The 25632-nt window shown below is 44.6% G+C and overlaps 1 protein-coding gene across 7 annotated transcripts; it reads left to right on the forward strand.

The window, feature by feature from the left end:
- Positions 1 to 390: 390 nt before the first annotated feature.
- LOC136768452 (chromatin complexes subunit BAP18) lies at positions 391 to 8866 on the forward strand. Of its 7 annotated transcripts, none has more exons than XM_066722670.1 (6): positions 391 to 1039; positions 2253 to 2347; positions 3452 to 3553; positions 6145 to 6362; positions 6842 to 6949; positions 7115 to 8866. In XM_066722670.1, the coding sequence occupies exons 1-6, from the start codon at positions 1019 to 1021 to the stop codon at positions 7177 to 7179; spliced, it is 609 nt and encodes a 202-aa protein (XP_066578767.1). In that variant the 5' UTR covers positions 391 to 1018; the 3' UTR covers positions 7180 to 8866. The 7 variants fall into 7 exon arrangements, with proteins under 7 accessions (XP_066578767.1, XP_066578769.1, XP_066578768.1 ...); XM_066722672.1 differs by having other exon boundaries at positions 6845 to 6949; XM_066722671.1 differs by having other exon boundaries at positions 6148 to 6362.
- The last annotated feature ends 16766 nt before the right edge of the window (positions 8867 to 25632 follow it).

The following is a 25632-nucleotide window of genomic DNA, read 5'->3' on the forward strand; positions in this document are numbered from 1 at the left end:
CAAATACATTGTGTGCCATTAAAACGTTATCTTAAAAAAGTATATCGTCAACTAGTATTTTATGCATTCTTTTAACAAAACGCACTCCAAAATCACTTGAATGCGCTACAATTATAAAATGGATACCGTGTATACAGAGACTAGAGTCTCATATATCGAATAGACCAATCACAGAGCAGGCTGAGAGAAGCCTCACCAATCACAATAGGCCGGAGGTGGGCTCAGAAGCGATTGACTCTGATTGACGACGCCCTAGGCCAATAGAAACACAGAACACCCATCTGCTGCGGCCCAATCGCACACGGCCGGCGGGAAGCAATGAGTGACGTTCAATCTGACCAATCACAGCCCTCGCCGCCTGGCTGTGGACCAATGGGCGTGTGGGCCGCGCAGGGCCTAGGACTTCCCTGCCGGAGCGCAAGTTGTTGGCTGCAAATTTATTTATTTAATTATTTCTGGCCCAAATTGGCTAAAATGGAGGCCCGCGAAGGGTTACCAACTCCGAAACCTCTAGGAAAGCACCGGGAATGAAAACGTACCCGCACGGGTGGGATATTACAAAGCATGCAAACCCCCGGGATCGTGTATGTTTGCGCAAAGCTTAATAAAGGGAAACACTGTGGTCGCAGGCCCGGGTGTATTGTCTTCCATTGAATGGAGCCGCACGGTTTCCCCCCTAAACGCGATGCTACTTTTTCAAAGCGCTTAGCTGGTTTTTACAGCGTTAACTGCGTGATCCCGAGTGTGTCATTCGCCTGGGATGCGACAGAAAAGAGTTTGTAATGTGTATTTTTCTTAAAGCTGTACATTGTTAACGGCTGTTCGCTGCGTGGAGCCTTTTAGTGCTGCAAAGTGACACTAGTAGTAGGATGCATTTTTCCGGCTGAACTTATTATTGTTGCTTGTTTTTATATTTTGACCGGTTTTTGTTTTGCACCAGCCGCTCAGCCTGTGCCACTGCGGGTGCTGTAGGTGCGCAGGGTTTCCTTTTCTGTTTTTGAAAGAATTCAGCGGGAAAATGACTTCAGCCTCGACAAAGGTAGGTAATGGTCATTCAAACCGGTCATCTATACTGTGCATGCAGTGAAAAACAGAAAAACAGTCCGTCTCTGTCTCTCTATATATACATATAAATTAGAAATGCATAATTTGATGCCACTTTCTGTGCAGTTGTCTAGGGATAACTTTGAAACACTGACTTTTGCAATGATCTGTTTTATGGAGTGCGCACTTTTTGTTGTTCTTTGGGACAACCACAGTATCCACATCAGTGTTTCCATTGCGGGTATAGGTCGGCCCTTGTGTTTGTGTTTACATCGCTGTAAAGTAACTGTTTTCGCCGAGCAGAGATACAATGTATCGGCGCATCACTGTTGCACACACGGCAGCGCTGTTATTTTTGGTCGCCTCTTCATTGATCGCATAGTTGGACACACATAACCCCCAGAAAGGAAAAAAAGAAAAAAAACAATAACGGGCAACTTTTGCGTGTATTTGTTTGTCATTACAAATCTGTGCGTGGATTAAAAAAAAAAAAAAAAGTTTATAAACTTTATTGGCTCTTCGGAACTGAGCCGCTTCGTGGCGCTGTACGTTTGTGGGATTTTTGTTTTGCCTCACCATCCCCATCTCTTTATTTCCAGACACACTGCTCATCACCTTCTGAGATGCCTATTCATATCTTAAACCAGCTGAAAGTTACTTTCCTGCTTCAGCTTAATAACGAGCAATCCCCCCATATACAACAAATGAACCCCTCATTCGCATAATTGGTATTATTTCTGGTGATCTGCAAACAACTTGGTTTGTTTTTAAGAGACTGATTTGACTCTCCCCCACAGGCAACTCACAATTAGTAGCATTTGCGTTTTAAACTTTGCATCTAACTGAAAAGTTACACAGTGTAGGGAAGGGGGTGGGGACCACAATTGCAGTGCAGTTGTGTAACAGAGGAGTAAAAGCATTTCACTGCTGCCGTCTTTGAATGGGGAGCATTGGGCTTGAGCTGGGGATTAGAGATGCGATCTTGTGCTGTGGGCAGTGTGATTGTGACCGTGACTAGGTTGCACAAGCACAGTTCATCTCCACTTTGTCCCTCACTGTCTCTCCCGCTCCATCACTGTGCATCTGTCTTTCCCTGTCTCTCCCTCACTGTCTTGCTTACTCTCTCCTTGATTGTGCGTGTCTTTCTCTTCCCATCTCCTGTCTTGTCTCCTTGGCCATCTCTCTCCCTCACTGTGTGTATGTTCCAGGTAGGGGAGATCTTCTCGGCGGCGGGCGCTGCCTTCACCAAGCTGGGCGAGCTGACCATGCAGCTGCACCCTGTGGCCGACTCCAGCCCTGCGGGGTAAGTCTGACCAGCACACTGCACTCCACACACACACACACACTTGGCACCTGGCACACCACACCAAGTACCAGTCTGATGACACGCGCCCTGATTTGTAGCGCCCTGGCTTTCTGGGCATGAGTCTAGAGAGGGTGGGTGAGATGCCCTGCCATGCACTGAACCAACCAAACGGGGCTCTGTCCCTCTCCGGGGATGAGCTAAGCTGAGCTTTGTGGGACCAGACAGGCGACCCCTAAGGGCTTTGAAACGTGTGGCGATAAGTGGGCGAGTATTCTGATGGCCCTTGCAACGTGTGGCCCTCGCCGCGCGATAACAGTCGGTGGATCGACACGGGTAAGGCGTGCTTACCTGTTAATTGTCAAAAACACACCCCATCCTATCAAGACAACTTTAGAGACGATTGGGAATTTGTTTACATCGCATTAGGGGGTGCCAGTGGTAGTTTTCTGATCCACTGATGCTCTGATAGTTGCTTGTTATCCTCCTGCGTTACCTTCTTTTGAATAAAATAAAAAGACAATGGAAAACGTGCCTTTTGGGGGCAATGGGGAGGTGGGATTCGGCCACACCTGGAAGGAAACGGATGTCAGTTTTTAAAAAGGGTTAAAAAGATTGATTTTGAATTGTGGGGGGGGGGGCACGGCGCCTGTCCGATTCGGCAGCACTAATCTAAGCCAAATCTAGTGATGGGAAACGATTATATGAAAATGTATTCAAGTGAAAGTCAGATAAACGTTTTCACTCATTTGTTTTCATCCACCACGTTTGTGGGGGCGGCCATCTTGGTGGCTTCGACCTGTTAAATCCTGCCCCGTAGCCCAGATCTCGCGAGAGGCGAAGAAAGCGGGCTGCTCAACTCGACAAGCAGAAGGACATTTGATCTGGTTCCCATTAGGCCCCAGAATGAGCTGAATTAGGGAGGCAGGGGGGGGACATCAACGTGGCCTGTGACTTCAGGGCGGTGCATGATCGGTTACAGGAGGCAGCTACATTTTGATTAGATGGGGTAGGGGGTGAGTGAAGGCATTCATCCACCACAATCCCCCCCAGCGCTAGCGAGCCGCCGCGTGCCATTGCCCTGAGTGTGCTGTGTCTCCGCAGGGCCAAGTGGACGGACACGGAGATCGAGATGCTGCGCACGGCGGTCCGGCGCTTCGGGGACGACCTCAACAAAATCAGCTCCGTCATCAAGGACCGCACTGTGTAAGGACCCCCTCGCTCCCTCCCACCTCGCCGCTCGTGGCCGGCTTATACCTCTGCCATCAGCCCCCGCCTCCAGGGCCCGGGGGGTTTCAATCGTCCAGCCCGGGAATCGACCCCAGAGCGGCCGTTCGAACCCTAAGCGTCCCGTTTCTCCCCCCAAACGCCACAGTAACCAAGCGAGCGAGTGCCCAAGTGACCATGCATCCCTCTGTCAGTGTCGTCTCCTGCCCGGCTCTCCGGTTTCTGATGTATTACGTTTTTTTTTCCACTCTTTGCTCAGCACAGAATATGTGGCGTTCACTGCGACCTTCACACCGCTGTAATCGCAACGTTGCGCTCCACTGCCTCACCAGAGTAGTTGTTTGTATGAGTAACTTTGGATAAACTAAGTCTCTCTCTCTTTCTCTCTGCCCTTTACATGAGTATTGCCAAAGCACGTATGATTCAGGTGAAAATATATACAAAATAAACAAGAGAATGGATATATTTATAGATAATAAAGTAAAAATAATGAATTAAAAATATAAATGAATAATATACATAGATCATAAGTAGTAATGAAAACAAAATTTGAACTTAATTGAACTAATTTGCTTACATTTGACTTTTTAAATTGTGTAACTGATAATAAGTTGGTCCTTAATGCATTCCTCATACAATTTTATACTTAAGCCCTAAGGTTTAAAATAATTAAAAGGAAATCATTAGTGCAATTAAGTAATTGAGCTCGTTTGGAACAAAAACAAGCAGGGTAGGTTTGGGAACCGCCGATCTGTGATAAAGGGGGCTGTTTGGTGTAATGAAGGGATGGGGGAGGTTATGTCCTACGTGAGTCCAGCCAGCGAAGCTCATCTCGGGAGAGCGATGGTTCAGTGGTGGTGCCAAATGTGGGCGAGATGGGAAGTAGCCAGAGAGTCCATTGATGTGATATTGAACCCCTTTGCCGCCCCATCGGCATCCCTCTTGTGGCAAAAATTATACCACCCCCTTAGAAAGCCCCCCCCTTCTGGACTCTGCTTCTGACCTGGAGGAAGCGTGAACTCGGCTCTTCTGGTCTAAAGATGTTCTGGGCTGGAGGTCGGTGGGTCACTTCCTGTGGCGCCGCCGGCACTTCCAGGAAGAGAGAATTTCCGTAGCCTCCGAAAATGACAGGCGTGTGTTTACATTTATACACGGTCTCACATTGCTGTGTGTGTGTCAGTCTGTACATAACCCTGTGTATAGGTGTGTATAACCCTGTGTGTTTTGCTCTGTTGGTGTGTGTGTGTGCGTGTATATATAACCCTGTGTGTTTGTGTCAGTGTGTGTGTGTATAACCCTGTGTGTTTTGCTCTGTGTGTGTGTGTGTGCGTGTATAACTCTGTGTGTTTTGCTGTGTGTGTGTGTGTGTGTGTGTGTGTGTGTGTGTGTGTATAACCCTGTGTGTTTTGCTGTGTGTGTGTGTTCGTGTATAACCCTGTGTGTTTTGCTGTGTGTCAGTGTGTGTGTGTGTGTATAACCCTGTGTTTGTGTCAGTGTGTGTGTGTATAACCCTGTGTGTTTTGCTCTGTGTGTGTGTGTGTGTGCGCGTGTATAACCCTGTGTGTTTTGCTGTGTGTGTGTGTGTTCGTGTATAACCCTGTGTGTTTTGCTGTGTGTCAGTGTGTGTGTGTGTGTGTGTGTGTGTGTGTATAACCCTGTGTTTGTGTCAGTGTGTGTGTGTATAACCCTGTGTGTTTTGCTCTGTTGGTGTGTGTGTGTGCGTGTATATATAACCCTGTGTGTTTGTGTCAGTGTGTGTGTGTATAACCCTGTGTGTTTTGCTCTGTGTGTGTGTGTGTGCGTGTATAACTCTGTGTGTTTTGCTGTGTGTGTGTGTGTGTGTGTGTGTGTGTGTGTGTGTGTGTGTGTGTGTGTGTGTGTGTATAACCCTGTGTGTTTTGCTGTGTGTGTGTGTTCGTGTATAACCCTGTGTGTTTTGCTGTGTGTCAGTGTGTGTGTGTGTGTATAACCCTGTGTTTGTGTCAGTGTGTGTGTGTATAACCCTGTGTGTTTTGCTCTGTGTGTGTGTGTGTGTGTGCGCGTGTATAACCCTGTGTGTTTTGCTGTGTGTGTGTGTGTTCGTGTATAACCCTGTGTGTTTTGCTGTGTGTCAGTGTGTGTGTGTGTGTGTGTGTGTGTGTGTGTGTATAACCCTGTGTTTGTGTCAGTGTGTGTGTGTATAACCCTGTGTGTTTTGCTCTGTGTGTGTGTGTGCGTGTATAACCCTGTGTGTTTTGCTGTGTGTCAGTGTGTGTGTGTGTGTGTATAACCCTGTGTGTTTTGCTCTGTGTGTGTGTGTGTGTGTGCGCGTGTATAACCCTGTGTGTTTTGCTGTGTGTGTGTGTGTTCATGTATAACCCTGTGTGTTTTGCTGTGTGTCAGTGTGTGTGTGTGTGTGTGTGTGTGTGTGTGTGTGTGTGTGTGTATATAACCCTGTGTTTGTGTCAGTGTGTGTGTGTATAACCCTGTGTGTTTTGCTGTGTGTGTGTGTGTTCATGTATAACCCTGTGTGTTTTGCTGTGTCAGTGTGTGTGTGTATAACCCTGTGTGTTTTGCTCTGTGCTCCAAAGCAGCGCCCAGATAAAGAGCACGGTGAAGCGGAAGCTGTATGAGGGCAGTGGGGTGCCCCTCTCCTCAGACTCGCCCAAGAAGACGCCCAAGAAGTCGCAGGTCAGCGTGGCCCCCGCCCCGGCCGTCATCACCGTGCCGACCTCGCAGGTGGTCGTGACGACCTCGCTGCAGGACCCGTCCCCCGCCCCCCCGGCCATTAAGAAACAGAAGACGGCAGGTGAGACCAGCCGACTGACTGATGAACACTGGGATGGGCAGAGTGGAAACTGAACACAACAATACGCTTCTTTACAGAGAGTCATCACAATCTGAACAAACTCCCCAGCGATGTGATAGAAGCTGAAAATTTGGGATCATTTAAAAATAGACTGGATAGGATCCTTGGATCACTTGGTTATTAATGGAAACCAAACGAGCACGATGGGTCGAATGGCCTCCTCTCGTTTGTAAACTTTCTTATGTTCTAATAGCCCCTGTATCGTAGGCCATAGGAAAGTACAGCCCTAAAAATCAGTTTAAAATTAGTCAGGGTTGTTTTCGAGGTTGTTGTCTGTGTCAGAGCGAGTCTCCTGCTGAGAGGGCAGTCTGGCCAGGTGAGCAGGGGGCTGTGCTGGGCTGGCAGGAGTCGCTCACTGTGTGCGTCTCCCTGTGTCCCTGTCCCGTGTGTGTGTGCGTGTCCCTGCGTGTCTGTTCCAGCAGACGTGACCCTGAGTGCCCTCAACGACTCGGACGTTAACAGCGACCTGGTGGACATCGAGGGGCTGGGGGAGGGGTCTGCCTCCAAGAAACTGAACTTCGATCAAGGTGAGCTCCCCTGTTCTCTCCCTCTCTCTCTCTCTCTCTCTCTCTGTGTGTGCTGTCTGACTGTGCTGTTGCTCTCCCCCCCAACTGTGTTCTTTCATCCCCTCTGTTTCTGTCACTCTCTCTCTCTCTCGTCCTTACACTGTGCTGTGTGTTTGTGTTCCACAGACAGCCTCAATCTGGACTCCAGTCTGATCATGAACTCCAGTGACCTCCCCCTCCTCTCACGCTGACCCCCCCCATCAGACCCTATGGCTCTCCCCCAACCCCACCCTCCCCCCGCCACCACCTCACCGCACCGCACCATCGCCCAGTGAGGAGCTGTCACCCCAACACCAGGACACCGGATCACACTGGACCGGACAGTAATGGGGGCCGAGTCTCTATACACCCCACCACCCATTCCCCACACTGTTTGGGGTGGGGGGGCGAGGCACAGGGACACAGGGATATTTGTCCCCGTCCCTTGTTCTTCTAGGCCGAGGACGGACTCTGATAGAGGCATGTCTGACGTTCCCACTCCGGCCTTCAATTCACCTTCTGAAATCAAATGCAACTTTCTAACAAAAACAAAATGAACACAAACTGCCCTCCAGTTTTATATATGGGGGTGGTGGGGTGGGGGCACATGGACACAGCTGGAGTGTGAAGACATTCTCGGTGTCGGAGAGCAAGGGGCTGTGTTTTTTTACCACGTTTTCGGGATCTTTTCTTCCCTGAGGATCGGGGTTTTGGTCGGTTTGGGTCGAACCTCCTCGTCAATCGGACTTTTCAAAGGACTACATACACCTCTAACGGCAGAACCCGGGCTTTTGGACTGGACAGCGTGCAGCTATATATATTTTTTTTTAACCGAGTTCAAACTGAATCAGCCCAAACCCAAAGAGCTGAACTGAGTTGTAGCCCCTGCATTGTTGGTTTTCCCTCTTCGGTTTGAATTGTACGTCTTTTCTCGGTGGTTATCTCTAAAGCAAATAGTTTTTAGATTTAAATGCAGGTCAGCTGAGGCCTTCAGTGCGACACACTCTCTTCCGCTGTAGATCATGAGATAAGGGACAGTTTGCAAATTGTTTAAGCTTTTTAAAACTTTTTTTTGTGCTTGATTGAGATACAGCCACATCCTGCGCTTTGTGGCCAGGTGGCGGTTTGGGGCACAAAGGGGTTTTTATTTCTCAGACACCTTTTGCTGGCAGTTCACGGTTTAGTACTTTCATTTTTTCGTAATCTTATTTTTTTGTTTGTTTTAAGGCTCGTAGTCAAAGCTGAGAGGTGCAAGAAAGTATATGAAAAACAAACTAAATTCATGGCCCATTTTTGCCACCCACCATATTCTGGAACGTTGGGTCAGAACTATTGTTGTTGGAATTCCAAGAACTGACAAATAAACTACAGGGGTGTTCTAGATCAAGCACACCACCTCCTATCGTGGTGTTTTTTCCAGCCATTCCTGTCTCATCCACGGCAACATCCTCGAGCCACTGAAGTACAGGGGAGGGGCCACCTCTGCATTTTTTTTTTTTTCTTGACTATTGCATTGCAATCATATAATGAGCTGAACTTTTCCATGTTTATGTGTTTTTTTTTTAATCCATGACGCCCCGTTCCCCTGCCAATGTCTCAGTCTGAGGTTGTCCTGCGCCGCTTCTGACCAGACGCACTGAATCCCATACTTTGCAGAGCTTTGTAAAATCATGGCTTTAAGGGTGAATTTGAATTTGTTTTTTATCTTGCTATATAATATCAGTTGCAGTTTTTCCCCTTGTCTATAAAACATTTTAATAAATATTGTTTTGGTGTAACTTGTAGATAATGTTTGATAGCTATCGGCCTTGTGTAATCCATTTGTACAACCGTGTAATAACGAGTGAGTTTTTAAAAAGCAGAGTGATGTGACTGTAGTAAACGTCTCATTTTAAACAACGCCCCACTGCTGCTGTCTTCATTGCGTCTCATCACGGGAGGGGGGGTTTCTGTTCCAGCCTGGGCCCCGACGAAAGGGTACCTGCCTTACAAATTAATGATGCTCTAAAGGATATCCATCTCAACCACTGAAGGCAGTTCCCCCCCACGTTTGGTCGAGAATATTTATGCCGACATTGATTAACCAGGTCGGAATCTGTAAATAAATTCCTGTATGTCAGCATGACTTTTGACCTGAGTGAATATTTGCAAATATGTCAGCGCTCTCGAGTGGGATGCAGTGTGGCATGATGTGCAACTTTAACAAGTTGTGACTGGTCAGTGGCAGGTTGTACAGAAACCTTCTAATACATCAACTTTTTCTTTTATAAAATGTTTTTCTAGTTTTTGTCATAGGATTGGAAACTTAGCTTACTTGTATGATAACCTGTACTGTACATATGCACATAGTTTATAAGAGCGTGATCTGTTTTGATGCCCAGACAGCTCATGAAATGTCTGTGCCTAATTGGTTCGGTCCCATGTTCATGTTGACCACAGCTACCCGTGATGCAGTGGAGCCCGAACATTCCCGTAGATCCCCTACTCAGTAAGTTTTGTCCGTCACACTCGTTTGCCAATTTCAAAAGACTGGGAACATGTGGAAGTAATTGATCAATTAAGCAAATAACATGTTCAATTAAGGGACCGCTGGTCATTGAGGGCTGAAAAGGGGTAGTTCATTTTCTTTATAACAAATCTCTTAAACAATTTAATAAATCGCCTGCTTAATTGATGACAGATTGTTCCAGATGTTAAGGAAGTGACAATTAAAGGTTACCTATAAAACCTGTTGGGTAGAGGCACTCAAGGACTGGGTTTAGGCAGCAGTGCCTTAATGCAACTTGTAATTGAACTCAGAATCTTGACAATAAAGTTTGAGAAGTGTGATTGTGAAACACATGGCAGAGTGATTAACACTGGGGTTGGTGGTGGTGGTCCGGGAGGGCCCCAATGCACTTAATCTGACAGGTCACCCTCAATCCCCAGTGTGTGAATGCTGGGAACACGTGTGGGTCGTTAATCAATTAAACCAGTTGGGCAAAAGGAAACTTGCCTTAGAAGCTGCAGGTGTTCACATGGTGGCGCCCAATGCTTTCTACAGGACTGTGTTTATCCCACCACCTCCTAAGGGGCTCAGGGTGACACTTCCAGTTGTGTATGGATGGGTGACAGAAGGGGGACCTTGAAACCTGCTGCCATGAGGCTCTGACAGCCACCCACACAGGGGGCGTCCCAGCAGCCTGGACAGCTCGCTGCAAAGGCTGGGGAAAGGTTGGGTTATGATGGGGAGGGTGACCATGCATCTTTCTGGGACACAGAGGGGAAGAGGAGCAGGATTTTGCTTTTGCCTCAGAAGGGCAAGATATCCGTGTTTCAATCAGGCGGCTAAGTGGAGTCTGGGAACAAAAACTAATTGGAAAGGCGGATATTTTTGAATTGCTGAGTTCCCCCGTCTTGTTTATGGTTTGGTGTCATCTATTCATCTCCTGGTAATTAATAATTTAAAAGAAGTGTAAGGCATCCTGGTCACCCTAGTCCCAGCTCCCTGACAGTCTAGTGTTATGGCGCACGGACACACTCCTGCTCTCCCATTGAGACCAATAAAAACTCCCAATGGGTTTTCATTCCTTTATTTATTCATCAACTCGTACAGAAAGAGATTCATCAGTATTACAGCAGTACACAAAACTGTATATTAACAGGATAAGGCCTGGAGCCGTAGTGCCAACCCTGGTCCTCTGGGACTTCGGTGGGAAGACAGCTGAAACCGCCACAGCTGACCAGCAAAGAAGACGGTCGAGCGGATGGCAAAGAAATCATGCAGAGAAAGCCGAGACCTTTTGAAAGAGCCGCTGCCCATGTGAAATGGACACAGAATGCACATCTGTTACTGACCCTTAAATCATCGTAGAGGGTTGGACTATTGACAACCGAACCCAGAATCGGACTTGCCGGTGTCTGGCTGGGCTGGGTGAGTGTCTGCCTCACTGGAGCAGCACAAACCATACTGGGGACAGGGGACAGCTCCCAATATTGATGTGCTGCTGCAGCCTTGCAGACTACAGACGGCCACAGGGGGCAGGGATAACCCCCCAACACACACACACACACACTGTACTGAAAATATACTGTGAGGTTAATTATATACTACAATATATTTTCAACTCATAACATGAAAAAATGGACGGCAGATTGAATATTTGACAGATATCCCTTATATTCTAAATATACACAAAAGGAGGCAGTTTCGCCATACGAACAATATAATGATGACACGTCTAATAATACAGGTATGTTCTGTGTGGGTGCACACACACCACAGGAAGCTAGAGTGGTGACATCAAACGTCACGAGACACACAGCGACGGGGATGACACGGGCCGCCCCAAGGTCACACAGCACACCAGCACTGGCTGAAATTGATTACGACACAACACGGGATCTAAAGAGATGGTTACAAAAAAGCTGCACATCTTGAGGAATGGGTAGGAGCGGGTATATACAAGGAGACTGTGCTTTCGTTTCGTTTTGAATGTACAGGGGGATGTTCTTCTCGTCGACCCATTTCCAATGACTCATCGCAAATCTCCGCAGAGATAGTCGGTGGGGTTGCTGTGGGGAGTGAGCACACCTCTTGTTCTTTACCAAATCAAATCAAATCCTAAACAGAGTGTGGGTAGCATTGGTACTTTACCTAGATTGCTCCAGTAAATGCCCAGCTGTATAAAGAGGTACAGAGGTAAAAATAATGTGATATGTTGTAACGATTGTAAGTCACCCTGGATAAGGGTGTCTGCTAAGAAATAGTGTAATAATTGAAGACTTCATCCTCACCCCTATAGGCAAAGACCTATAGGTTTTTAATCTAGGGTGGAAATTGTTCACTTTTTGTGGTCAATTTAAAACTGAAGGGATATAATTTAAATATATTTGTCTGTTATAATACTAATACATCAGTAGAAATAAACCTTGCCATATATTTCCCACCTATAAAATAAATCAATGGATTAGACTGAAATATATTGAAAATAGTTGCCTTATAGTTTTAATACACATAAAAAGGAACTATTTCAGGCTGTGAAACATACAAGGAGCACACCTTCACACCACACGATAAAGATTTATTAAATGTGGTTTGTATGGGAAGTACCTCCATTTAGTTTTCGTTGGAGGGCGTTAGAAAAATATCAGAGACTGACATGGTTCGATTAATGAAAAAAAAAAAAAGACAAAACAACCATCCTATATCTTTTCTGTTTTCCATTTCTCATGCTTTTCTCGTCCTCGGTCCTTACCGTGCTTGACATTGCATCGCATCGGGTCCGGGTCAGTCGTGTTTGCCGTTTGACATCCATGGCGATGGTGGATTGCCCGGTTCTCCCAGTAACAGCACACAATGGTTTGGACCTGTTCTGGGAGCCTTCAAATCATGATGTGCTGCTACAGGGCGGACTGGAGGCGTCCCGCTTCCGGCGCTCGACCCCTTGGCTCCAGGCCCCACCCCGTCCACGCACACCGAGACTCATCCATCCGAGCGACCCAGGGAGGCCCTAGTCTACACGAACCCCTGCTCTCGGGTTTTCTTAGGCTTGGTTTTCCTATCTCAGGACTTACCTTTGCGCTGTTGGCCCCTCCACCAAGGGCCACAGGAGAGGGGCCATGATCCTCCAGTCTCCCGGGGTTGCGGTGCCCACTCCGCTGCCCAGCCGACATGTGCGGCGGTGAGGTTGTAGCTGAGTTGTGCGTCTCTGTTTTCTGACAAATACGACTGGAGACGAGCGCCGCACAACCGCGTGACCTCCATCACGTCCTCTGACTGCGGTGCATCCCACTGGCCCCTCTCTGGAGCTTCAGTCCATAACAGAGTAGGACTATTATTTTGCCTTTATACAGTACATTTAAAATTATAATCATATATATATATATATATATATTACCTAAACCTTCTATCCTATTGATTGTGTTAGTTGTGAATATTGTCTTCTCATGAATGTCGTTATAAACGCCCTCTGGTTATTTTACACGGTTTTGACAACATGGCCGGTGTTGCCACAACATGGCACTGTCCGGTGTGCTCGACTGCAACGCTGCCACAGCGCTACGGGCTCGACTGGGTTAGTACCAGTGCAGACATGAATTAACTGGGGAGGGGGAAAAAGTTTTTTAAAGTGTTTTTCATCACCGTAGCAAAGTGAACCTTCTTGTTTTTTTTTACCTTGGCTGGGATGTTTATCTGGGAGACCTATTTAAGTTTTTTCTGAATATGTTCACTCTCGGATAATTCATAGTTTTCTCTTGAATTTAATGACCTCGATCCTAGAACCACAACAGTCAAATGCAGTTGAAATGGGAGTGAGGCTGGCGTTGTCGCTGGTCTTACTACAAGAGTACCAAACACTATGACTGCCAATCAATGTGTTATTCAGTAAATAAATAAATAAATAAATAAATAAATAAATAAATCCATTGTTACTTCGGGGAATTGGTGCGGCAGTCGAGTGAATGCCTTCGCTTGGGAGATGATGGTTGGTCTGAGTTCTTTAAAATGATTTTCCAGCATTGTTGCTGAATAGTCTGAGCTGGTTGCCACAAAATGGAGGACTGGAGTGGGAGGACAAAATGGAGGCAGGTGGGGAGAGAGATCTGAACAGCAGCCAGACATCAACTCCTGCACTTGTACGAAATGCAAAAGGCTTGAGGGTGGGGGGGTCGCTACGTCTACTCTCTGATATGGGGGGGATAGGAGAGATAGAGAGAGTGAGTCTGTGTGAGTGTATATCTGTGTGTTTTGTTTTAGGGGGCAGAGGGTCAAGGTCCTCTATGTTCCTGTAGAAATAAATAAAAACAAATAATTATACGAAACAAATACATACGAACATAACATCACAATATAATATAATTTAATGTAGTATAATAACAGAAACAATAAGGGGGATGGAAAGAGAGTTATTTAGGTATTTGATAGGAGGTGAAAAGAGAGAGGGGAGGGCAGCAGGGACAGCAGGGCACAGGGATATGGCGCAGCCCCAGACAAACACAGAACAGCACGGCTGAGTATTCACCTTCAAACTGCATCTCCTCGAGTCAGAGACAGACAGACAGGCAGCCCTGGTCCTGGAGAGACTCTGGGGTCTTCTGGTTGTCCGCACACCCCCACCCCCCCACCCCCATGCTGCAAAACACAAGCCAGAAAACCCACTTAATTAGACAACAATCGGTCTAATCCTGCTGTGGTTTGACTAGTCTATCACATTTCTCTCCCCCCCTCCATTTAATCTACAGGGTGCCGTCGTAAAATTATCTACCTGCTTCCCTGAGCTATTATTATTATTATTATTATTATGGGGGGGGGGCGGAGCTATTTCACTGGGGGGTGCGAAGCGAGTTCCCTTCTGAACGAAAAAGCACTTCGGGATGGATGCCTGGACGGTGCAAGGCGCTATATAAACAGACAGACATTATTATTGCTCAGTCTTCTTCTGACTCATAAAAGTTGTCGGCAGCCACGTTGCTCCACTGTCTGCAAAAGCTACAAAACAACCCCCCTCTACACTGGACCTCCTTAAACTTCAAAATTGATAGTTTCACTGGATTCCTTATCAATATAGATCCTTCTGATGATCTCAGTGCAGTTTAATCCAGTGATTGTATTTATTTATTTTGAATTCCTGCAACAAACCTGTGTTGTATATTGTGTCTTTATGGGTGGAGTAACTACAGTCCTGTTAGCTGCCTGGCGGTCCTGCTGGATCTTACGGACTGTGATTCTCAAGAGTTGTATTGTGTAGTCTAGGCTATATTTTGGCTGCTGTACAATAAGCAGACAACACTGTTACTCTTTACAGTTCCCTGGTGAATATGAATAGCCTGGAAGAAATTACCTATTATTATAAATAATAATAATAATAATAATAATAATAATAATAATAATAAATAAAATACTGCATACATACACTTTGGTTTCTGCTTGTTATACACACACATGCTTATTATTTATTTAATAGCAGACTTACATATAAATCACAGTTAAAATATTATTTCGCCCTAAGGAGTCTGCTTCCCACTCTAGAATCTATGAAAATCCATAAATAACCATAACGCAAGATATTAATTAGAGTATATATATATATATATATATACACCCCTTGCGCCTGGACAGAATTAAACGTCCCCAAGCCCCTCTTCAGGACACATGCCTGGGTCACTGAAATCACACGGTTCTGCTCACAAGTGAGGTGCAGAACAGCTGAAACACACATCACTACACATACACACACCACAAACTCACCTCACTGCACATACACACAACCACCATCACCATAAACACAAACCACTAGACTCTTGCACACAAATCACTACACAGACCCCAGAAATACACCAGTACTCCCTCTCTCTCACACACACACATGCAGTACCCCACTGCTACAGCTCTACTCTCTCATACAAAGCACAATCCTCACTATGATTGGGGGGGGGGGGGCTGTTCCAGTAGTAATCCACCCACACAACACTCACACACCAGCCTACCAGATCGGCACCAAGATATAATACATCGTTAGCATTTGTGTAATCCAGCTTCCCTCCGGACCAACACCACGTTTATAAATCTGTATATCTGTATGTAAACTCTTGGCTCCTTAATTGGTCTAATTAATCAATTAGGTTGAATAATTGAATTCTCTCCAGACTGTGGAATGTTCTGTGGGTTCAGTGTTTTGAGTCATCAACACATTGTAAGGTATCAGCTATAAAAGTAAAATAGGAAAGTTTTAAATAAGCCTACCTGAGTAAATAATTATATTAATGAAGTAATTGGGATCTCCTGCTGGACCAGCAGACACTGCGGCCCCCAAGGACCCCGAGACAGACACCCCTGATTTAAAGTATGATATATATATATATATTAAAAAAAAAAAAAAAATGTTAAGTACATACCTATGAAGCATACTAGTGAAGTAGGTTAATACACAAACACACACTACTGAAAATACAGGTCACTTCATAAGCTAATCAATAAATATCCCACTTACTTTGAGTTTGATTCCACACACAATCACACTGCATATAAATACATACATATAATATACATTTACATTTATTATTTCACACACATACCCATAAATATGTCAGTGTATAAATATATGTACAGTGTGTGTCAATATATATACATGTATTTTTTTACTTGTATTTTTACACACACAAACACAATATACATGTTATCCTAGGTTTGTCAGATTGTAACAAAAATGTGTGAAGGCAACCAAGTCCAATTAAATGATTCAGACCAATTAATAATAATAATGATAATAATAATACAATCTAGTCTATGTATCTATATATCATTTACTTTATTACTATTTGTATTTATAAATTACACACACACTCATTCACACACACATACACACTAAATATACATTTTTAAAACCCACACAATTAAAGTAAACGAACTGAGCTAATTGAGGCCTGGTGTGTGGCCGGCTGAGTGAGTAGGCAGTGTCTAACCTGAGGGTCCATTGAGGAAGAGCAGCCCGGACCCCCACAGCTGTCCATCCCTGCGGCGGTGAGAAGCCACGGATTAATTACACCGTCCCCTATCTATTATTGATACGGCAAACCTGTTGTGTTTCAAAGCCAATGGTGGTGCACCCTTTTGCTGCCGTGGCTGTATTTTTGCTGACCTGCTGTAGGTGACCTGACCAATGACTGAGCACCAGGTCACTTATACACCACAAGGCTCAATAACAACTTAAAAAATTACAATACAATCAATAACTGATATATACATTCATAGGCAGGTACAGTTCTCATAAAAATACACTATACACCTCCACACAAATATGAAAACGAGGATTAAGAGAGATAATGTATTTATTCGCACCCCTGACACAAGCCTTATATGGCAGAGACCGGATCTGTACACGTCTGCATACGAAACGGGGCATGTAGGTCAGACAGATTGGGAAGAGGACCAGTTAACTAACAGGAATGGACGCTGGCCCTCGTTCGTACGGGACCTGTCAGACACTCACCGAGAGGCAGAGAGAGAGAGAGTGCTAATCTGGAAGGGCTCCCAGGAGCAGGCAGTTAATAAAATGGCGTGCTAGCTCGAGAGCTAGGCCACAGACAACACTCACACACACACACACACACACACACAGCCCTGTACACAACTCGCCCACAATGCTAGACTGGACAATAACAGTCACACTCACCGACTGCGCAACGCTGGGCCCTGAACAGCACCCCGCTCCTCTCATGCACCCACGCCACAACCACGCAAGGTAACACACACACACCCACACACACACACACACACACACACACACACAAATATGTGACGTGGCAAAAATAACCAGATAAATAAATAAATTCAAGGCCTACAATTTCAGGGCTGTTTTTAAAACCTGATTTCGAGCCAAAACGGGAAAGGGTTAATTCAACTGGTAACAAAACATAAATATATTACAAATTACATATTTTTTATTTAACTCTATTTGATTTTTAGTGGGTAAAAGCATAAATAAATCCAGCTAGCTGCTTTTAGATAGTTCCCTTAAAGACACCACACCCGACGTGGTGTAAACAACAACTAAAAACAGAATTTCCTCTCACCAGGCACAATCTAACACACCACACCACCAAAATAAGTCCATCGGACGGTTTGTATTGACGATTTTTTTACAGGAACCGAATTTAAGAGAAAGATTTGAAAATTATTGTATTTTCTAAAAGACAAACCGCCCCCCCGCCTCCCTCCAAACAGTAGTGATAGAAATAAGCATTTGCACACCACATACGACAGCACACAGAAACGACATCAAATCCCCAAATATCCCCACACTAAAGGTCTGTAAACAAAGTGCCAATAAAATAACAGGCTTCAAACGAGCTGAAGAATAGAAACAGATCGAATTCAACATCATTTGTGCATTTGTAACACACAACAAACAGGCACATTAATAAACAGAGCCTCCTCCTTCACACACATACACACACACATACACACACACACACGTATAAAGATAGCACACAGATCGGGGGCGAAATTAGCTTGATAACGTTTGCAGCTAAAATAATTTGGCCTTAAAGATTACATCAGCAACCCAGTAGGCAGGCGACGTACAAACAGGGCTTATTAGCACAAGAACCAGCCTCAATCAGGAACGCACACACACACAAAAAAGAAAAACCGAAAAGAGAGGGAGTGAGAGAGAGAGAGAGAGAGAGAGAGGGAGAGACGTAGATGCATCAACTCCACATATACTGGCCTTCCACATGTATGACATCTCCAAGCTCACTGCGAACAAAAAGACAGACCCACTTACCTCCAAGTCAGAATAACAATCTCACACATTCGCAGACTAATAACAACAATAAAATAATACTACAATACTGGAAATGCGAACTACTACACTGTGAGAATCCTCCAACAGTCCCACACAACCACAACCAGCTACACACAGAGCCCCCAAACAGCAGAACATCTCATAAAAAAAAAAACAGAAGCACAAATATTTTTGTTAATGGAAAATAAAAATAATAATTAATAATCCTTAATTCGGAAGGCCTTGGATTGCACATTATTAACTAGGATCACACCTACTTCTGCCTCGCACACCCCAACTAAAACAAAAACACACACAGTGGCGAATGCAGGACCACAAAAAAGGGAAAGAAAACAACAAACAAACAAAAGCAAAAAAACACACACACACACACACACACAACTGCTGTTCCCCAAACCCCTCCGCGAGAAAACCCCAACAATAGATGCCTCGGTCGATTTGAAAAAATATATCATGATAATCACAACCAAAATGAATAACAGAAAAATAATAAATTCAATTTTAAAAGTCAGGTCAAACAAACAGTGCACCCAAAGAAAAAACACACAACTAAACTGCACATTTCAGTCAGAGGAACCAGAAAAAAGAAAGGAAAAAAAAAAGAACAAATGCAAACAAGAAAGAAAATAAAAGGAGTTTTTTCTCTTCAGACTTAAAACCACCACACAATGGGGCTTTCCAACCTAAATTCATCAGAAGGGAGTCCCCTCTCGATCTGGTAGTGTCTCCTACCCCCCGATTAAGGAGGGGTCGGATCCCCCAGATTTACCCCCCAAAACCCTCTCTCGACACCCCCAAGCCGCCCCCCCGACCCCCCCCCCCCCTATTCACCTCCAGAAAATATGAATCCCGTGCTGTGCTGCCTCTCTTTTGCCGAGGTAGCGAAGCTGACTTAAGTATTTGGTAGGCATGCAGGGAGGGCTGTAGCTTCATTCTCCCAGTATCACTTTCTACAATTAAATTGCACCTTTTCGGGGGGCCCAAAAAATCTGAAAAAAAATCGGGGGCTGCCCACGGGCCCGCTTTAGATGGGTGCGGAGTTTGGGGGCTCCAGCTGTCACCTGCGGGGGGCAAAAAATTAATGAGTGGGGCTTCGTGTTTCTGGGCTGCGCCAATACTAATAGCCCTTACTCTCCGGCTTTCTTGTACGCCTGCCAACACACTCGAACAGCCAGCGCGAGAGAGAGAGAGAGAGAGAGAGAGAGAGAGAGAGAGAGAGAGAGAGAGAGAGAGAGAGAGAGAGAGAGAGAGAGAGGCGAGGGAGGGAGGGAGAGGGAGAGAGAGAGAAGGAAAGGGAGAATAAAGGAGGGGGGGAAGGAGGGAAGAAAAGGGGGTGAGGGGAGTTTGTTGTTGTGTGGAAGTGTTTGTGTTTGTGCGAGGGGGGGAGGGAGGGAAGTTGGGGGGGAAGTGGAGTGTGTGCGTTTGTGGCGGGGGGAGGCAGAGAATGTAAAGTTTCTTATTAACTAAAGATTAACTAAAGTTCACGTCTCTCTCTCCCTCTCTCTCATTTCCAGACACACGTACATACACGCACAGATGTGCGCTGGAAATCCAGAAGCACTTGCACAGAGAGAGAGAGAGGGAGAGAGAGACTTAGTGTTGGCTCCTATTCAATTAGCACTTAGAAGAAGAGGAGAAAAGAAAAAAGAAGAAAGAGAAAGACAGAAAGAAAGGGGGTGAAAACAGTGGAGGTGGTGGTGGGGAAGAGGTGTGGGGGGGTGTAGCAGGGGGATACCCTTGCTCCCAGCCTCTTCAAAGTGCTTTGAACTCCCTTTCATGTGTTTGTCATCCGCGCAGCCCCACTCCGGGCCCGGGCCGAGCCCTGCTGTCCTCTAACACTATTTTACACTTGCATTTTTTTCCCCCTGCCTGGTGCGTTTTTTATAGGCGTTGCACAGGGAGGCCAGCGGGCCCAGGCAGACGTCTGCAGTGTTGAATGTGCTGAGAGCATTCGGCAGTTAGGTTTACCGAGAGAGAGAGAGAGAGAGAGAGAGGGAGAGAGGGGGGGGGCAGACTTTCGCTTACACACACACACACACACATACGGACATACGCACGCACGCGCAGTGGCACACACACACACACACGCACGCACACAGATCTATGGCCACTGTCGGTGACTGCGCAACTCAACTCCACAAGTTCCTCCTGTAGCGCCTGCTGCCTTTTTTTTCACGCTCTGTGCGGCTGTGCAGTTGCTCAGGGACAGTGGCGCCAGGCTGGTGCCCGTCGGGGTGACCATCACCACAAAGGTGACTTCGGTGGCAAGTGCTGATCAGCACTGTGGGTCTCTGGTGAACGAGATTAATGAGGGCTCAGTCCCCCATTGGCCCTCACAGGCCTCCGGACCCCAGTAGTGTTTAAAAGTTGTTTCGGAAACCAATACACTGAGGGTGAGGCCTTTGGTTGTCTATTAAAAGTATAACAATAATCCTCATGATCATAAATTCAAAAGCATTTCATTTTTTTACATTTCTATTATTTTTATGAATAATTGCTTTAAAACCACTTAAAGTTAGTGGCCTTCACAGTTTTTTTGTTACTATCTGACCAATACAGGAAAACACTTTTTTATTATTATTTTTATTATCTATTTTGCAGCTACAGTTATAATCATTATTATTATTACAATTAAACTTTTATTTGACACATTTAAAATGCTGGCAACTGTCCCCAAAAACGACCAAATCCTAAAAATTAAAGAATGCCATAATAGTGATATTTGACTGAATGGTATTATGACTACTATTACTAAGCATTCATTTTAAATCACACAGAGGGCTGGCGTATTGTCTTCTGGTGACACAGTAATAGCATTTGTCCAATGCATTGAGCCCCCACACCCTGACACCACATAGTGTACTGGGGCCCTTGCTAACTAACACCACACACACCAGACGCAAAGCGTAAAGGGTCCAAATGGAAACAGTCATATATTGTCATCTAGTCAAAATGCAATATAAATATATAACCTTGCATTATAAAAGTCCGATTCCCATATTAGGTAGTACAGAGCATGCCACGGAAAACTTTTATTAACTCAGTTTTACTCAGTTTGGTTGTTGCACATTATCAAAATCCCCACCTTTTTCTCTCTCACTCAAAACTCTTTGCTCTCCTTCATTTCTTTCCTGATAACGAGTCTTTAGTGTAAATAAAAGTGTTCATGTGTTCTTGCCTATGATTGTTAAGACCCCTACCGCGTTTAAATCAAATTAATCATAACATAATTTGGGCTGATGGGGTTCTGACGCTAAATTGTAAGCAGGTTTTAAGCCTAAGAAACGAGGCTCAGGTGTGTTTCACTGCGTTGCCATGACGTCATTCGCATACGGGCGACGTCATGTGCGTTAGAAACGGGCGGGGCTCTAACGTGCCACGCAGGTCTTATCCCCGCTACACTGTGACGATCGACAAATCTGTGACGTCAGCGACCGCCACCAGAAAGACAAACACCAAAAAAGGAGTAGGCTGACAAAGCATTGATATAACTTTAGTTTAAAAGAAGGTTTCAAATTATTTTTGTCAGTATATCATAAGGTAAGTGTACAGTAGCCTTAACTGAACACTACAACGGCATGATCGCACTGACCTCTTCTGGATTGACGTCTCTTTGACCTTTGAACTCTAAGGGCAGTGACGTATCAACGCGCACAAGCAATAATTAACCGTCACAAATACCGAGCTTACAATTATAAGAATTATACTTATGACTTGTGTTTGACCGTTGGCTATTTTAATATAATTAATCATTCAATAGGCTATTTTCATTACACTTTTACCATCTACCTGCTGTTCCTCATGATAACATGACCAGTCAGAAAGTGTCACAAAAATCTTTCACGGTCCTGCTTTACGTTAACAAAGGTCAATTAAAAATATTCTGTTACTCGCTGGTGTATATATATATATATATATAAAGTTTACGTTTTACGAGAATATGCTGAGAATAAAAACTTTGCAGAAAGGTTAGTAATGCCTTCTGATTGTGACGCAGATCCCTGGGGTTTCAGTTAAAATCAATGCGCATTTGGATGGTTTTGCATGCATACAGTACATGTTGTTATGCGGTTCATTAAAACAAATATAATTGTCTCTAGGTTGCTTATTTGGGAATACTGTTTTTCGTTTAAAATCTGGTTGTAGAAATGTAATATTGTGTGCATGTATGGCGTTTTTGACAGCATATTGTCCCCAGTACACTTTATCGTTACAATGTTACCGGCTAAGCGGGGCCACTGGTGCGCAGGAACTGTGACGATTAATTAGTGAGCGATTTGACATCATAGAACACCTTACCGTGAAATACATCTCTTCACTATTTTAGTGAATTAACTTGTTTTGTGACAGACAGAAAAACCACACCACACCTTCCCTCTTAACTCTCGCACAGTCCCTTATCTAAATGCAAATATATATAATTTACTTTTAAGGAGAGAGAACCTGAACGATATCCCCTGCCATAAAGGGACTTTGTTACCTTCATTTTTAAAACTATCTGTTCGTTACACCGCCGGGAGAGGGGGAACCAGTAGGCCTGACCCCCAGATATTATCTCTCTCCTTCTGTCTCAACGAGTCTGTGCTTTTATGTCCACTGTGCCTAATGTACTTCCTTTGACCGTTTCTGTTATTTCCTGTGTGAACTGATTGTGGTAACTGCCATGTAAGATGCCATGCTAAACAACAACTGAGTGGAAACCGCCTAGAATTAACGGGATGGAAAAGGAATAGACGAGGAAATGCGAAGACAGATCTCCGCCCAGTCAGGAGGGTCGCGGCCGGGCAAAGCACACACACAATTTAGACCAATCTAACCCATTAAAATACAGGACTCGTGAGCTAAGGGGGGTGCAGGAAACGCGCTGACTGACACATAATAATATGATAAGAAGTCACATTATACTCATGTTTTAACAGGTCCCTATATCATAATAATAATAATTATGTATCTTCCCAAATAATTTATATCATTGTTACAATTTCAACTATTTTTCTGCCACTACAGCTATCAGTGAAGGCATGTCTTGTTTTAATGTGGCGATTTTAAAAGTCCTACATATACTTGACACTATATATATGTATATAATTGATGTTCTGTTTTTTTATGTTTAGGTTTTATTCGAGTTGGCAGTTTCTGCTGCTGCAGAGAGCACAGTTAAGCGAAGGAGCCCGTCTCTTCTCTTCTCTCACCACAGTTTTCACCAAGAGCTTCGTGGCAGACGACAGACAGGTCGCCCCTCAGCTCAGGCGAGTCATTTCGTACACCGCATATAGCCGCCCCCTGGCGCGGGCCCTGCTCATCTCAAAACGCTTTCTCTCCAGCTTGCTGCGTTACAACAGAACCAGGGAGCCGGCAATACTGCAAATGAGCCATGCAAATGCAGCGAATATAAGTTCACTTTCCACACTCGGCCTTTTAGTGCACATATTAAGCTAACAATGTTACAAAGACCGATCTAGAGCTGGAGGTTTAAACATAGAGGGTCGGTGCTGCTAATAACAGCGCAGAGGGCATTCGGCGAGTGAGGGGATCGGCCGGCCCGACTCCGTGGGGCAATTGTGTCAGGGGCAGATAGCACTGGGGCAGTTAGGAAGCCCAGGGCAAACATAATAATTCACTGATCTAAAGCCATCAGTTTTTACGGCTTACAAATTAATGTTTTCTTTCACCGTGGTGAAAGTGCTATATTATAAATATATTGCATAATTATTAATAACACGATAATGATATTAACAACAATATATTAATATTATTATATTTACATACATTTTAAAGGAATTATCATGTGTAAAGATTGCGTTTGATAATTAACTATAATTATACCAAAATAAATTGAAGAAAATCACGGAAGGAAGTTTTTATGGTATCTTCGTTTTGGCTCAAAGGTAAAATCTTATTTATACACTTTCAGATACAAACTATCCCACATTTCCTCAAGCAACAAACATAATAATAATAATAATAATAATAATAATAATTGTATTCGTACCTAAACTATTTCGATTGTGTGATTTAGCATACTTATGTTCTATCAATTATATAATTTAATCGATATAATGTAATCTATATAGACAGTACAAACAGTAACGTTATTGCTAAAGGGAACTACGTGGTCACTAATACTCTGTTGTTTTTATTATCAGTAGTAGTATTAATAATATATATATATATATATAACCGGAACATATTAATACGAATTATCAATATAATAATAGGCTACGCATTATTATATTTATTTATAATTTGATCATTTGAATATTCGAGGAAGCTTCATGTTTTAAACTTGCAACATTACTTGTCAGGATTTCTGCCGTAAAAGCGAGAGCGCAGGCAGGTAACGCGCGCCGTTCCCACGCCTTACATTTACACGCAACGAAAAATACTTTTTTTGTAGTCTGATTTTTTGTTGTTATAAATTTAATAGTGCAGAATGCACATCATTTTAATTCAATCGTGAGAGCTTCTGTTCAGAGCAATAAAGCACCCACTGTTTATTTAATGTAAAGTTTGTAAATACAAACTTTGGGACTCGGAACTAACATTTATCAGACTTTTGTTTAATCGTAAATTTAACAGATATGCCCGTGATTGCGTATATGTATAGACACAAAACATCCATATAGAGCGGTATGTATTATTGCAGCAGTTATTCATATTACACGTTTATTAATACTATTATCTCGCTTAATTCCACGCAAGAAAATAGCATATATTATACATATACACATATGTATAGCAAGTCATATGAAGTATTACAAACTATAAAATAATATAGTAAATATTATGTATGTGTATATTTATATATAGCCTATATGCACTTTTATTCTTCAAATGTGTCACTTTGTTTGTGGATTGTCCAGTACACTTTTAGCATTATTCTTCAGATTCCCAATTGTCAGTACCTGGACGGGTAAAGGCGTCTGCCAAGATTAAGAACTAATACTTATATTAGTAGTAAAGAACAGAAATACAGCTGAACGTTTAGTTCAAACGTCGCACTGGGCTGGGGCAGAGGGCGCAGGGATGCACTGACGGGGGGTCCAGTGTTTCTGCGGGGCGCTCTCGGCGCGGCGGCGGCGGACTGCGCCCCAGAGTGGCCCCCGGGCGGGCGGTGCGCAGGGTCGCTGTCCGGGAGGAGTGCCGGTCTGTCAGCAGCAGCTGCCCGGACTGAGCAGCCGACACACGGCGCAGCGGCTGGAGACACGCAGGCAGAGCCGGGGCTGCCCGGCGCACAGCCGGGGACGAGATCAGGTGGAGGCGGTTTATCTGCGGGTCTGCGGGACCCGGCCAGGGACGACAGGCGGGGGAGCCGGACGGACAGACGCGCCGACGGACAGACGGGCTTCAGTCTCACGAAATGCCCCTCAAACCCCG

The sequence above is a fragment of the Amia ocellicauda genome, chromosome 14, assembly GCF_036373705.1.
Source record: "Amia ocellicauda isolate fAmiCal2 chromosome 14, fAmiCal2.hap1, whole genome shotgun sequence".
Lineage (NCBI taxonomy): Eukaryota > Metazoa > Chordata > Actinopteri > Amiiformes > Amiidae > Amia > Amia ocellicauda.

Excerpts from the sequence above, each read along its gene's own strand:
- LOC136768452 (XM_066722670.1), top strand. The coding sequence starts at position 1,019 with ATGACTTCAGCCTCGACAAAG. Across the intron at positions 2,348-3,451 it reads GCCGACTCCAGCCCTGCGGG|GGCCAAGTGGACGGACACGG; the intron begins GTAAGTCTGACC and ends GTGTCTCCGCAG. Across the intron at positions 3,554-6,144 it reads GTCATCAAGGACCGCACTGT|CAGCGCCCAGATAAAGAGCA; the intron begins GTAAGGACCCCC and ends TGTGCTCCAAAG.